The sequence below is a fragment of the Lontra canadensis genome, unplaced genomic scaffold (genome assembly GCF_010015895.1).
Source record: "Lontra canadensis isolate GAN:19392208 unplaced genomic scaffold, GSC_riverotter_1.0 scaffold19, whole genome shotgun sequence".
In the NCBI taxonomy this organism is placed as follows: domain Eukaryota; kingdom Metazoa; phylum Chordata; class Mammalia; order Carnivora; family Mustelidae; genus Lontra; species Lontra canadensis.
In genome coordinates, this window is record NW_022631013.1 from 8984611 (window position 1) to 8997813 (window position 13203).

The window sequence follows — 13203 nt, forward strand, 5'->3', positions numbered from 1 at the left end:
GGATATGTGGTCACGCTGCCTCTTCCAATGGCAAAGGTCAGCATCTTTGGTCTGGGAGATCCTAGTTTTAGGTACACTAGAAGAAGGTGGAAGAAGTAGCATTAGGTAGGGCTAACTTGGAATCTTCTCTCCCTCACATCCTGTTACCCACATAGCCAGTTTCAAACAGCTGACTTTAGAACAGTGATGTGCTGTCCCCTTAGGGGAGACTTGGAGGCCGCAAGGCCTGACCTGTTGCCGTTAAGCCTCAGTTCACATCCTGCTATTCCCAGGAGTCTTTACTCCTCATCATGGCCTATTTTTTTAGACACTGCCTTTCCTTTTTTTTTTTTGTTTTTGTTTTTGTTTTAAAGATTTTATTTATCTGACAAAGAGAGAGAGAGAGAGATCACAAATAGGCAGCGAGGCAGACAGAGAGAGGAAGGGAAGCAGGCTCCCCGCTGAGCAGAAGCCTGATGTGGGGCTCGATCCCAAGACCCTGAGATCATGACCTGAGCCAAAGGCAGAGGCTTAACCCACTGAGCTACCCAGGTACCCCTGCCTTTCCATTTTTAAATGATGATTTTTTATTCCTTCTAGAGACCAAATTTCATTTTTCTAGAGGACAGTCTAGAGAACAAATTTTACACTCTAAAATAATAAAATGGAATGATTCGACCTAGTCTCAATTTGATTCATAGCATACTTCTCTGAATTACATCCATTTCTTGAAATTTGGTCTGAAGTTGGAGGTAAGATCCATGGATCTTCTCTAGGTTTTTGTCTCCCCATCATATGAATGGGAATCAGCCATGGCAGTAACGTTCCCAGAGTTTTTTAAGTGCCTGCTTTCCCAAAGTCTCTGGTTAAACCCTACTTGTTGTTAACTTTAATGCAATGACAAAACTTCATGTAGAGATACCACCCAGTCATGGCACTTACTACCAATGTCTGCTCAAGGAAAGGTGTTTAGCAGCTTCCACTTTTCTGAGTCATCCATTGCTCACCCCACTGATGAAACTGGCTCATGGCCAGTGTTGTCAGTGGAGGCCAAAGCTGACCATTCCAAGGACACTTGTTCAACAGTTTTGTCTTCTGCTTAACGCTCTGTTTTCTTAGGGGTGTGCCAGCTGTGGTTGACTTTGCTGCCATGCGTGATGCCGTGAAGAAGTTAGGAGGAGATCCCGAGAAAATAAACCCCGTCTGTCCCGCCGATCTTGTAATTGATCATTCCATCCAGGTGGACTTTAACAGAAGGTGAGAGATTAGGATCAATACTTGGGTTTTCTGTTTTGTGCAGAGTCTTACAGTTCAAGTCTTCCTTGTTGGTGTATGTAGATAAACAGAAGAAAATCTTTAAAAGATGTGTTCAGAAAAACTCAAACTTACTATAGATTTTCCAGTGAAGATTTTTTATTGTTATTTTTTTAATGTATTTTTTTTTTCTTTTTACTTCTTCTGGGGCCCAGGCTGGAGGAGAAAGCAGCTCTCTGGTGATCATCACAGAGTCTCAAGAGGGCAAGTAGGAACCCACAGTATCTCTTGAGGCTTATTAGATCAGGGCAGGCATAGAATCAATTCTCTTCACAGTTACATTAATCAAAGAAAGTACGGCCCTAAATTAGGGGTGGGGAATACACTCCATCTGTTGTAGGAGTAACTGCCGGATTATACAGGGAGGGCAACCAGGTACTGCTAGAAGAATAACTGAATAGTTATTATCAACTATGAGTGGGGAGAGAGGGAACTATACCACACTCAGTGCTGGGGAAATTAATTATTTGGGAGAGAGAGCGATGCCTGTGAATTAAAGCTTTAATATTTTTTAAGTTAAATCATCAAAAAACTTAGAAGAAAATTATGTATAGGTCAAATGTCTTGAGGAGACCTTTCTAAATTTAAAAACAAAGAATGAAGCAAAGAAGAAAAAGGACTGTAGTTTTAATGACTTCAAAATTAACAGTAAATATCTTTAAAAAGACTTGCCACAAATATGACAGAGGGTTAATATTCTTAATATATAAACAGTGTGCATAATCCATTCAAAAATAGTAAAACTCAGCAGATAAATGGGTAAAGGAAAGTGGAAATTTCACAATAAAAGGAAAAGCAAGTGAACACTATATAAATCCTTTTCAACTTCAGAAGTAATAAAAAAGTAGATTAAATTCTTGAGATACCATTTTCTCTTATCAATATAATTAAGGTTAGAAAATAAACATTATTAATTATAAAGGTGTCATGAAGGAGACACTTTTATGCACTGCTAATAATAAATTAGGAATGATGAAAGCAGTGTGTATGAAGATTATTAGAAATTGTCATATCCTTTGTGCTAGAATTTCCACTTCAGAGCATTACCCCTTCATAGATAATCTGGAAATTCAGGAGTAGCTTAATCACTAAATAGTGTTCATTAAATCATTATTTTTAATAATGGAAACCTAGAATCATTCTTAATGTCCAACAAAGGAGAATGATTTATTAAATTATGGTATGTCCTTAAAGTGAATTATTAGGTAACATTTACTGTTATAATCATAAAGTGTTTAATAACACTTGGAACATGCTCATATCAGAGCTCAATGAGCCAGATATAAATTGCATGTATAGTGTGATCTCAGCTAGATGAAAAGTTATACAGAGATTAAAAGATTAGAAAAACTTCTAAATGATTTATTTTTGGGATTGTAAGAAGCTATTGTTTTTATAATAAAAACTCATTTAACAGTATGAAACAAACCATTCACAGAGGAAAAAAAAAAAAAACTTGCTTCCTTGGAGATTTAAATGGGTTCCATACAGCTTCAAGAGAACTGGGATAACTGGCCATTCTCAGATTAAGGTTGCCATTGTAAAAACCAGATAAATTCAGAATAAAGAAAAATGTGCTTTGTCCTCTGAATTGACGATTCTTGGAACAAACGGATCCTTAGCAGCTGTTCCCTTTCCTTTGGACTCTAACCTCATTCTTAGGCAACTTGTCTTTTTTTTTTTTTTTTTTTTTTTTTTTGTCCCTTAAATTACATGAGCTCAATTTAATGGTTTGGTGTCAAAGGGAAGAATTAAAAATACATCCACAAAATGTTATTCAATTTGAGAAAAAAGATATTTCCCAACACCCCACTGCAGAATTTATACAAGTAGCCTCACAAAATCATGGGCAACTTTATCTTTCTTTATCTTTTTACTTTCTCATTGGCATTGGCATTGATGATTTACCTTGATTTCACTGCCTGGAAGGTGAAAGGACTGGTGGGGACAGAATTGTAATTGTTTTAATGTCTAAAGTCTTTTGACTCAAAATTCAAAGAGCTCCTGACTGTTGATTAAGCAGTATGAATCTGGGGCATACAAAGTTTGCTGTAATTTATTTTTCCTCTTTAAACCTTGAAATCTATCAACTCCAGTTTCAGTTTTTTTATGGACCCTTTTCATTTATACTGCACTACTGAAAACATTATTATGAAAACAGCAAAGTCCAGTGGGGAGCTAGGGGGAAGGACTTTGATCCAAACTGATACCCAAATCTGGGAACACTTTTTTTTTTTTTTTAATGAAAGACAACATTTCTGTTAGAAGTATTTTCATTGGTGGTGTTTTGTTTTTATTGCTTGAATCTGGTTTTGCAATTTGACCTCCCAGTCTCTTTCTTCATTTTTGTAAGGAATTAAATATGATATGTCCCAACTTTTGTGGAACGGTGTACTATGGGCTGATTTCCAGGTATTTCCAGACATGAACTAGAAAAACTGTGGATGGGGTGCTCAGATGATAAGTATTCCCATTTAAGTATTTCTGAGCTCTTTGCCTGGTTTGAATAAAAATAATTGGCCTCAACATTTTTAGGAATGAAAGGTCTAACTAACTCATTATTGTAAAGTTTTTCAAAGTTATCTCAAAAATAACCTTTAAAAAAAAAACCAACAATTTTTATTATTATCATAACAATTTCTGGCTAGATTTTATGGGTATGGAAACTATCTCCTCTGTAAATACTGTTTTTGAATTTCTGGAGTACCATTAAATGTAATACTCAGAAAATTTGAAATACATCCAAATCTGAATTCAAACTATGTAACTAAGGAGAAATTTCCTCTTTAGTCTGTGAGGCCATTCATATTCAGAGACCTTATTAAAAGCTCAGTTGATTGGTGAATTTAGGGAAGTCCTGAGTGGTGGAAAAATCTGAATTCTAGGTCTATTTACTCATTCATTCCAGGAACTAGTACTGTTAATTTGAGCCAAGAAAGGTGTTTTGTTGTAATGAGTAAATAGGCTTTCACCTGGAATTAACCTGTCTTAAAACAGCCTAAGCATTACTGGCTTCTGCTTGTCCTGTGAATATGCTATTTATGTCAGGCTGACGTGCCAGCATTCTCCGGGGTTAATGTCGCCCTTCCAACCCTGCTTTTCTGCTGTCCTTCTAGTGCTGGGAAGGATCAGTGAGGGAAAGAGACCATGACTGGTCATCCACAAATGTTCCGAGTAGGAGAGCTAGAACCTGGGGATCCGGGGTGGCTCAGTGGGTTAATCCTCTGCCTTCAGCTCAGGTCATGATCTCGGGGTCCTGGGATCAAGCCCTGCATCTGCCTCTCTGCTCAGCGGGGAGCCTGCTCCCCGCTCTTTCTCTGCCTGGTGTTCTGCCTACTTATGATCGCACTCTTTCTCTCTGTGTCAAATAAATAAATAAAATCTTTAAAAAAAAGAAGAAGAAGAGCTAGAGCCAGAGAAGAGCAGAGCCAGAGGCATATGATTAAGGGCCCCATATGATTAAGAGCAATGTTCCAAGATGGCTTCCTTAAATCTATTTAAGACTTACTGTGTTACTTGTTTAAGAAACAGGTTAGTTTAGAAGAGAGAAAATTAAAGAACACATAACTTCAGTGCAGTTGCTAAGTGGAGTAATCATGGAGAAGGAAGCAAATCATCCTGACCTGAGGAGTCCAGAGGGTTCTGCCGGGAGCATCACGTGCTCCAGGTCCTGAAGGAGCTTTACAAGGGGGGAAGCGCTGGAAAAGGCACTCGGCACAGAGAGAATGGAGTGTGAGGGAAGTGAGGTTTGGGAGAGTATGAGGGCTTCACTGTGGCTAAAGCTGAACAAGGTTTGGACTAGGTGATAGGAGAGGGCATATAAAGGAAGCTTGAGGTCACACGGAAGGACTTCGTTTTTTAAGGCAAGGGATTCGTACTTTATGTAGAAATGGAAAGCCATCGGCAGGTTCCAGGTGGGTCATGATGATCTGTGCTTTAGAGAATGGATTCTGGCAAAGGTACAAAGGTAAGCCAAACAGACTGACAGGAGCCAGTTAGGCTTTTTCTGGAATAAATGCTTTGATAGTTGCAGAAACTAAGTGGTGGGAGGGGAGGTCATTAGATGATGTAGAAAAGTGGGAGTGGGGATGAGATGCGGGAAGGAAACTCATGCATTAGGGTTTGACCCATTGACGGTGTGGTGTCACGGTATTCCTAATACAGGAAATGTGGATGTGGATGGAGCCCTCAGTGGACTAGTGAGAAGGAGATGAGTGCCTGGAGGAGTAGCCGCCCTGGTCCAGAGACTCTGCTGTTCCGGGAGCAGCATTCTTGTCCTGCCTCTTCCTCCTGTGCTGGCATCTCTCCTTTCTCTCTCTGCCTTTTGCTTTTCTCTAACACATACACTCACAGGCATTCATACTCTACATCAGGGATCAGCACATCTTTTTAAGGACCAGTAGTAAATAGTATAGGTTTTGCTGGCTGCATACTGTCTCTGCTCACATACCCTTTTTTTTTTTTTTACAACCTTTACAAATATAAAAATTATTGCTTGCTTGAGGGCCAAACATGGACAGGTATTGGGCCAGATTTGGCCTGTGGAGCTAGAATTTATGGCTGCCTGCTCTAAGGCACCCTTAGGAACTGATTCCATCAAAGCAACTCACACGGGGGCCTGGGTGGCTCGGTGAGTCAAGCGTCTGCCTTCAGCTCAGGTCATGATCCTGGAGTTCTGGGACGGAGTCCTGCATTGGGCCCCTTGCTCAGCGGTAACTGAATGTGTTCTTTGTCAATGCTAAGTGCTTCCAGTCCTTTTTTGCCCAAGGAGCACCTGCCTATCTTTATCTGGTTGATGCCACATGTCCTTCAGACTGCCTCAATGTCACTTTCTTCTGGAAGGTATCCCCACCCCCAGTCTGAATCTGCGACCTTTTCTGAGTGTTCCCCCCCACCCCGTACCATAGCAGTGACAGTCACATTCTTACAGTTGCCTGATTGCTTCTCTGCGTCGCCCAGCAGGCTCTGAGCAGTGCACGCACTGCTCTTACACCCTTGTGTTTCCAGCGGGGGGCACAGGGTAGGCTCTCTGGGTCATTAATAAGTAAAGGAAGAGCGTGGATGCAATGTAGAGAACAGCGGTCAGGGGACAGGCCCCAGGGCCGTCAGACTTGGGCTCAGACGACGGCTCGATCATCGACAAATGTCTGGCCTTGGACAGGTGAGCTCAGTTCTCTGTGCCTCGGCTCCTCTTCTGCACATGGGGCTAAGAGTGGAACCTCTGTGAAGGATGGTTGTGCACACTGATGAGCTCATGTGTGCAAAACACATGAAGCCTGTGACACGACTGTGTGCTGCGGCTACCAGCGTTCCAATTCCGGTTCCAGCATATACTAGCTGCATGGTCTTGAGCAAGTCTCTTAACCTCTCTGTATCTCAGTTGCCTCTTTTGGAAAAATGTGGGTGTTTGTGGCATCTAATTTAAAGGGTTGCCATGGAGACTAGATGAGAAAATAAATTTTAAATATTTAGAAGAGTGGCTCATGCCCAGTGAAGTCGGTAAGCATTAACTACTAATTAATGAAGTCTGACTTAGGTCTCAGCTATTAATGCTACTATCCTTTCCTATGTGCACGCAATCCATGGTTTGGTTTATGAGTGTCTTCTGTGGGCCCGACCTGCCAAGTCGTAACTCTGGTTTATTCTACCTTGACTCAAAACAATAGATGTGATTTGATTATAAAAATCCTGGAGAGGCTTCTTGATGCCCTGCTCTGCCTGCGTCATTCCTGATGGACTGAATGACTTTGAGTAAACCTCAGCATGTAATCTGCCCTTCACAGATGCTCTTGGGTAGCACCATCCTCCTCGGAAACCTCTGTGCAAGAGCTAGGAGATGGTGATTCTATAAATGCCCGTGCCTCCTGGCACTGCTGATCCCTGTCTCCCAAGAGAAGCAGATGAAAATGCCACCCGGACCCGGCTCAGCTCAGAGAGGTGTTGTAACGAAGTCACCCATGGGAAAGGAGTACAGAAACAACAGTCCTTTCAATATCAAAGCTGCTGTTGTCATCATAATTGTCTGGAGTCTGTTCCTAAAAGTCAGGCTTTGTGATTAGATTAGTTTCAACTTAAATTCCCTTAATGTTCGCTACTCACCGTGTACTGTAGGATCACTTGACCCAAATAATAATTATTCTTTCTACTTTTGGCAATTCCCTCTCGTTTCCCATGTGAATGAATGCATCAGCACCACCCAGCAAGCCTGTGGATGAAATTGCCGGTGCGTTTATCACCAATAAATTCGACTGGTAACATTTCAAGCCTTAAAATGTATATATTTACCTTTTGTCTCTGACAGGACAGACAGTTTACAGAAGAATCAAGACCTGGAATTTGAAAGAAATAGAGAACGATTTGAATTTTTAAAGGTATGGGCGGAGTTTGGTTCCACTGGTTGTTTCTTTATATACGTGGGTACAAGGAGAGGTGCCAGGGAGGTGGGATGCACAGAAACACATCAGGTTTTCATGGTGTTCTTTCCGTTCTCAATCCTAGTGGGGTTCTCAGGCTTTTCGCAACATGCGGATCATCCCCCCTGGCTCAGGAATCATCCACCAGGTGAATCTGGAGTATTTGGCGAGAGTGGTATTCGATCACGATGGCTATTATTACCCAGACAGCCTCGTGGGCACGGATTCGCACACTACCATGATCGATGGTTTGGGCGTCCTCGGTTGGGGTGAGCATCGTTCCAGGTTCCTCTTCCATATAAGCTCTTCTCTAGTGTGTAGCTTGATTTCCACTCTTACCGTGACATCCCAGGAGCATGACTTTGCACGATCTTTTGTCTGTTTTGTTTACTGCTGGATTTCTAGTGCCTAGAAGACTATCTCATGTCTCCTAAGCACTCAGTAATAATGTTTGGAAGAATGAACTGGCATAAAGGTTAGGGACATTTAGAATAAATGCAGATCACCTCTGTTTGTTAAAAAATGGAGACTCCTGAACCCCATTTCTTTTTCTTTTTTTTTTAAGATTTTATTTATTTATTTGACAGAGATCACAAGTAGGCAGAGAGGCAGGCAGAGAGAGGAGGAAGCAGGCTCCCCGCTGAGCAGATAGCCTGATGTGGGGCTCGATCCCAGAACTCTAGGATCATGACCCGATTGGAAGACAGAGGCTTTAATCCACTGAGCCACCCAGGTTCCCCCTGAACCCCATTTCTTCACTTGCTGTAGAATCAAGGGGATTTTGATGCAGGTGTCCCGCGGACCACACTCTGAGAAATAGTTGTTTAAAATTCCATAGAGGGAAATAGGGAAAAGATAACTGTTCTTTACAGAACCCAGATCTGCTCTAGTAAAGCTCTGTAAGGGGATTGGATTATGCTTGCGGGATATAGTAAGGCACAGTGAGAGCGTTCCTCAGTCATGCCTTCCTTGCAGGCGTAGGCGGAATCGAAGCCGAAGCCGTCATGCTGGGCCAGCCCATCAGCATGGTGCTTCCGCAGGTGATTGGCTACAAGCTGGTGGGAAATCCCCACCCCCTGGTGACATCCACTGACATCGTGCTCACCATTACCAAGGTAACCATACGCTGCCTCTTCTTGGCCATGGCCGGTTTGGGGGACACACAGGGAGCGAATGCACGATGGAGTCCTCTTGGTTTCCATGCGCTCTAGGAAACAGGATGTTGATGATTTTTAAAAAGAGATAAGGGGAGAGTTCTGCGGTTAAGTGTTAGTTAATGTTCATTTTACTCTTCCGTGGCTGCATGGATCCTTTTCTTTAAAACAATATTTTGAAAGTGTGAAAGAGTTCAGATACACAGAAGTTAAAATGACATGCGTATGCGCCACCACAGAGAGTTAACAGATGGTAACATTTCCCACGTTTCCTTCGGAGCTTTCCCTGTGTGCATATTTTTTAAGAAGTAAAATGAAATATTTATGGCTAAAGCCGTCCTCCGCATTCCTAGAAATAACCGCTATCCCAAGGTTGTAAAACTTGTTCCCAAGCGTGTTTATACTTAGGCTACATTTTTCCACATGGTTCTTCTTTATGTGTAAATAACAAACTGCTTCTGTGGATTTAATGTCGGACTCTTTTAATTCCCTTCTCTGTATTCGAACTTTCATTGTTATAATGGAAGTTTCTCCAAGCTGGAAATAGTATTCTTTTTCCTTTTCTTTAGCTTTTGCAAGAAATTATTTTTTATTTTATTTTATTTTATGATTTGCTTGCTTTGCAAAAGTAGAGGAGCATTTTGCAAGATTATTAGAAAAGAGTGTTTTGTTTTGTTTTTATTTTCACAATCCTATTTTTGTCTGGTTTTATAGTTAGGAGGCTTGGAATGTTAGGGATAACTACTCTCCTGTTAACAGACAAAAACTATTTCTGTTTGATTTAATCTTTATGGAATTTGGAATTGCATTTATTTGAATGCTATAGGTTATCATAGATGTCTGTGCATTGTTCTTCAAATGCAGAATTACGTAGGACTTTCCCACCGAATTTAGCAGAAGCCCACGTAACCCGAAGAGCCTGTCCGTGTGGCTGTCCACACAACTGGTGAGACTGGCTTAATACAGGCCAAGTGAGCCACAGAGGTCCCAGCCCTGACTGATGGCATGTCTGGGAAAGAGATGGGAGTCAGACTGGCTGAACTTTTGGTTACAATGAACTTGTACTTGTGTTCAGGAAATTTTTTCATTATACCCTTGAAAATAAGCCTGTTACTTAATTACTAAACTAATGTAAGACTATTTAGGGTGGAAGAATTTATTTGATTTTTTTGCACTTGCAGGCACTTCCAATGATCTTATAAGAGAGGAAAAGTCCTTCTCATCATGTAAAACTTTTATTAATGTTATTTGTGTTTTGGGCATTACTTTTTCTTTCTTTTTCTCTCTCTCTCTCATTTTTTGGGGGGGTAGAAATTGTTTTTGACATAATTTTAGATTTACAGGATAGCTGATGTAAATACAGATCAAACAGGAGAGTTCTGTTACCTTTCTCCCAACTTCCCCAAACATTAACATCTCACATAACCATGGTACATTAATCAAAATGAAGAACCTTAGTATGACACTATTAACCAAACTAGAAACTTCTCCAGTTTTTTCAATAATGACTCTTTTCTGTTCCAGGATCCAGTCCAAGATTCCCCATATTTAGTTAACTTTGCTTTTTAAATTCTATTTTTTAAAGTAATTAAAAATATGTTGGGCCAGTTTATTTTTTATGTTTACTCACCAGGCTAGCTGATAAGAATTACAAAGTGCTAGTTCTGCTTCTTAAAGATGGGCTCTTGAGTCTCAAGCTTTCTCTTATTCTGCTGCTCAGCACCTGCGCCAGGTGGGGGTCGTGGGCAAATTTGTGGAGTTCTTTGGGCCCGGAGTAGCCCAGTTGTCCATTGCTGACCGAGCTACCATTGCGAACATGTGTCCAGAGTATGGAGCCACTGCTGCCTTCTTCCCGGTTGATGACGTTAGCATCAAGTACCTGGTGCAGACAGGTGAGTGCAGACAGCCCTGGGTCAGGCTTCCTGGAACTCCAAGGATCAGAGCACTGCCTTCTGCCTCTGCCCCTTGGGAGTGCACAGGGTCTCACTTATAGGTTATTTTTTACTTTTATCAATGGAATCAAAATGGTCGTTGGGAATTCAGAAGATACGACAAAGACATGGTGTAGCCAGCCGCAAGGGCTCAGGTATTTGGAAGCCTAAGTGTTTGTACTGGTCTTCTACTACTGGTTATTTGATGGGAAGCAAGTGATCTTAGTAATGAAGGTGTGCTCTGACAATTAACTAAGCCTGAGGTCCTCTGAATGGACGATGATAACCAAAGAGAGGGGGAGTATTTACAGACAGGACCAGAATCTGCTTCAGAAAAGAGTCCAGATCAGTTAATGACCCCTAGTAAAGAGCACCATCAGCCAGAGAGTCAGAGTATTAGACAGAAAGTTGAAATATCAGCAAAGGTTTTGGTGTGTGTGTGTAAGCAGAATGCACCTTACTTGTATAATTACCGGTGGAGACATTCATTTCACCAGGACCTCTTTTACTTATTTACTTATTTGTCAGAGAGAACACGAGTAGAGGGAGTCGCAGGCAGAGGGAGAAGCAGGCTTCCCGCTGAGCAGGGAGCCCGATGTGGGACTCCATCCCAGGACCCCGGGATCATGACCTGACCCAAAGGCAGATGCTTAACCAACTGAGCCACCCAGACATCCCTTCAGCAGGAAATCTTAACCTCTGTTACTTGTTATTTCTTAAAATGCCCATTTAGGTCGTGATGAAGAAAAAGTAAAGCAAATGAAAAAGTATCTTCAAGCTGTAGGAATGTTTCGGGATTTCAGTGACCCCTCTCAAGACCCAGACTTTGCCCAGGTATGAGAGAGTGCATTTCCTTTTCCTCTAGGCGGTGATTTTAGTTGTGTATGTTTTTTTCTGAGGGGGAATACTTGTAGGAAATTAGTCACTGCCAAGTCATCACAGAAGAACAAGGTTTTAAAAGACTAAAACAATTAAGAAGATAAGGAATTATAAACCTAAAATGACTTCTTCCTTTTTTCTTGGCCATTAGGTTGAATGTGTGTCCCCTTTCTGACCTACTGATTGACTCCCCTAATGTGGAAGACCTTTGGAGAAGGGCTTCACCAGAGAGAGTAGGGCTGTTTAAGGGGCTCATCTCATCACTATAGATGGAAAAGAAATGGAGGTCAAGCATAGCAGTTAGTTCTGGTTTATCCAGTGACTTACCTTCATTCATTCTCCAGGGGGCAAACTGATTCCACATTTGTCTGGATTGGCAAGCCTGGATGGTCACCAGGTCACCCTGGTTATGTTTCACAGTACACCTGAGGGAAGGAAATACACAGTCAGACCCAGGCCCATTGCCTGGCATTGATGACTGAATGGCAGCATCCTATCAAATCAATTTAGAAAAAAGTACAGTGGTTTTTGTATCATTTTAGTAGAAAACCCATCTGAAACTAAGCTAAGCATTAAAAAGGATGCATTGGCTTCTTTGCAAAAATGCATGCATAGAAGATGCTAGCCAGCAGCTATGCACACACTCTGGTCTTTCTGGGAGGTGACAAGACTTCCTGCCTGTCCCATGCCACTTACGTGCCCATCCTGAACTTCGGAAATTCATTCCTTAGGGATTAAGAAAAACGTTGAGTCCTTGTTTATGAATGTGATGGCTTAGTTGTTGTTTTTTTTTTTTCTTAAAGATTTTATTTGACAGAGCAAGAGAGAGCACAAGCAGAGGGAACAGGAGAAGGGAGAAGCGGTCTCCCTGCTGAGTAGAGAGCCTGATGTGGGGCTCAATCCCAGGACCCTGGGATCATGACCTGAGCTAAAAGCAGAGGCTTAATCAACTGAACCACCAGGCGCCCCTTGTTTTTGTGGTTGTGGTATTTTCAGTTCTCTGGCCCAGCTTGCATTTTTGCTCTGAGAGTACAATGTCAGCTCTTGACTTCCTTCTCTTTTGGGGAGACAGGTTGTGGAATTAAATTTAGGAACAGTTGTGCCTTGCTGCAGTGGACCAAAAAGGCCTCAGGACAAAGTCGCCGTGACTGACATGAAAAAGGACTTTGAGAGCTGCCTCGGAGCCAAGGTAGGGGCTGGGGAGAGACAGGTGGAAGTCCCCCCTCCCCACCCAGCCCTATGCCCCATGTCTTAGAGCCACACTGCTTTCCACTCCCGCCCCACCATGACGAAGGCTCCCAAAGCCTGATGCTGACGGCATTTCTTCTCCATCCTGAAGTCTTCAGTGCCTGTACCATTGGCCAAGAGCCACACAGCTTCCTTAGAGCCCATTACCGTCTGTGAACACAACCCAGACTGAACGTCTACTTTTCCTTGACTCTCATCATACTGTACACTCGACTTGCCCCAGCTTTTCTGGCCATTGTACTTCTGTTCATGCCCCCCCTTACCCACCTGCCTGGCTCCTCCCCC

The 13203-nt window shown here is 42.1% G+C and overlaps 1 protein-coding gene across 2 annotated transcripts in view; it reads left to right on the forward strand.

The window, feature by feature from the left end:
- ACO1 (aconitase 1) overlaps positions 1–13203 on the forward strand; it is a 56248-nt gene that overhangs the window by 22845 nt on the left and 20200 nt on the right. For both annotated transcript variants that reach the window (XM_032860343.1, XM_032860344.1), the window contains exons 4-10: positions 1099–1236; positions 7595–7664; positions 7792–7975; positions 8682–8821; positions 10581–10752; positions 11525–11625; positions 12743–12859. In XM_032860343.1, coding sequence (XP_032716234.1) covers positions 1099–1236; positions 7595–7664; positions 7792–7975; positions 8682–8821; positions 10581–10752; positions 11525–11625; positions 12743–12859 — 922 coding nt within the window. The remainder of the gene's footprint in view (positions 1–1098; positions 1237–7594; positions 7665–7791; positions 7976–8681; positions 8822–10580; positions 10753–11524; positions 11626–12742; positions 12860–13203) is intronic.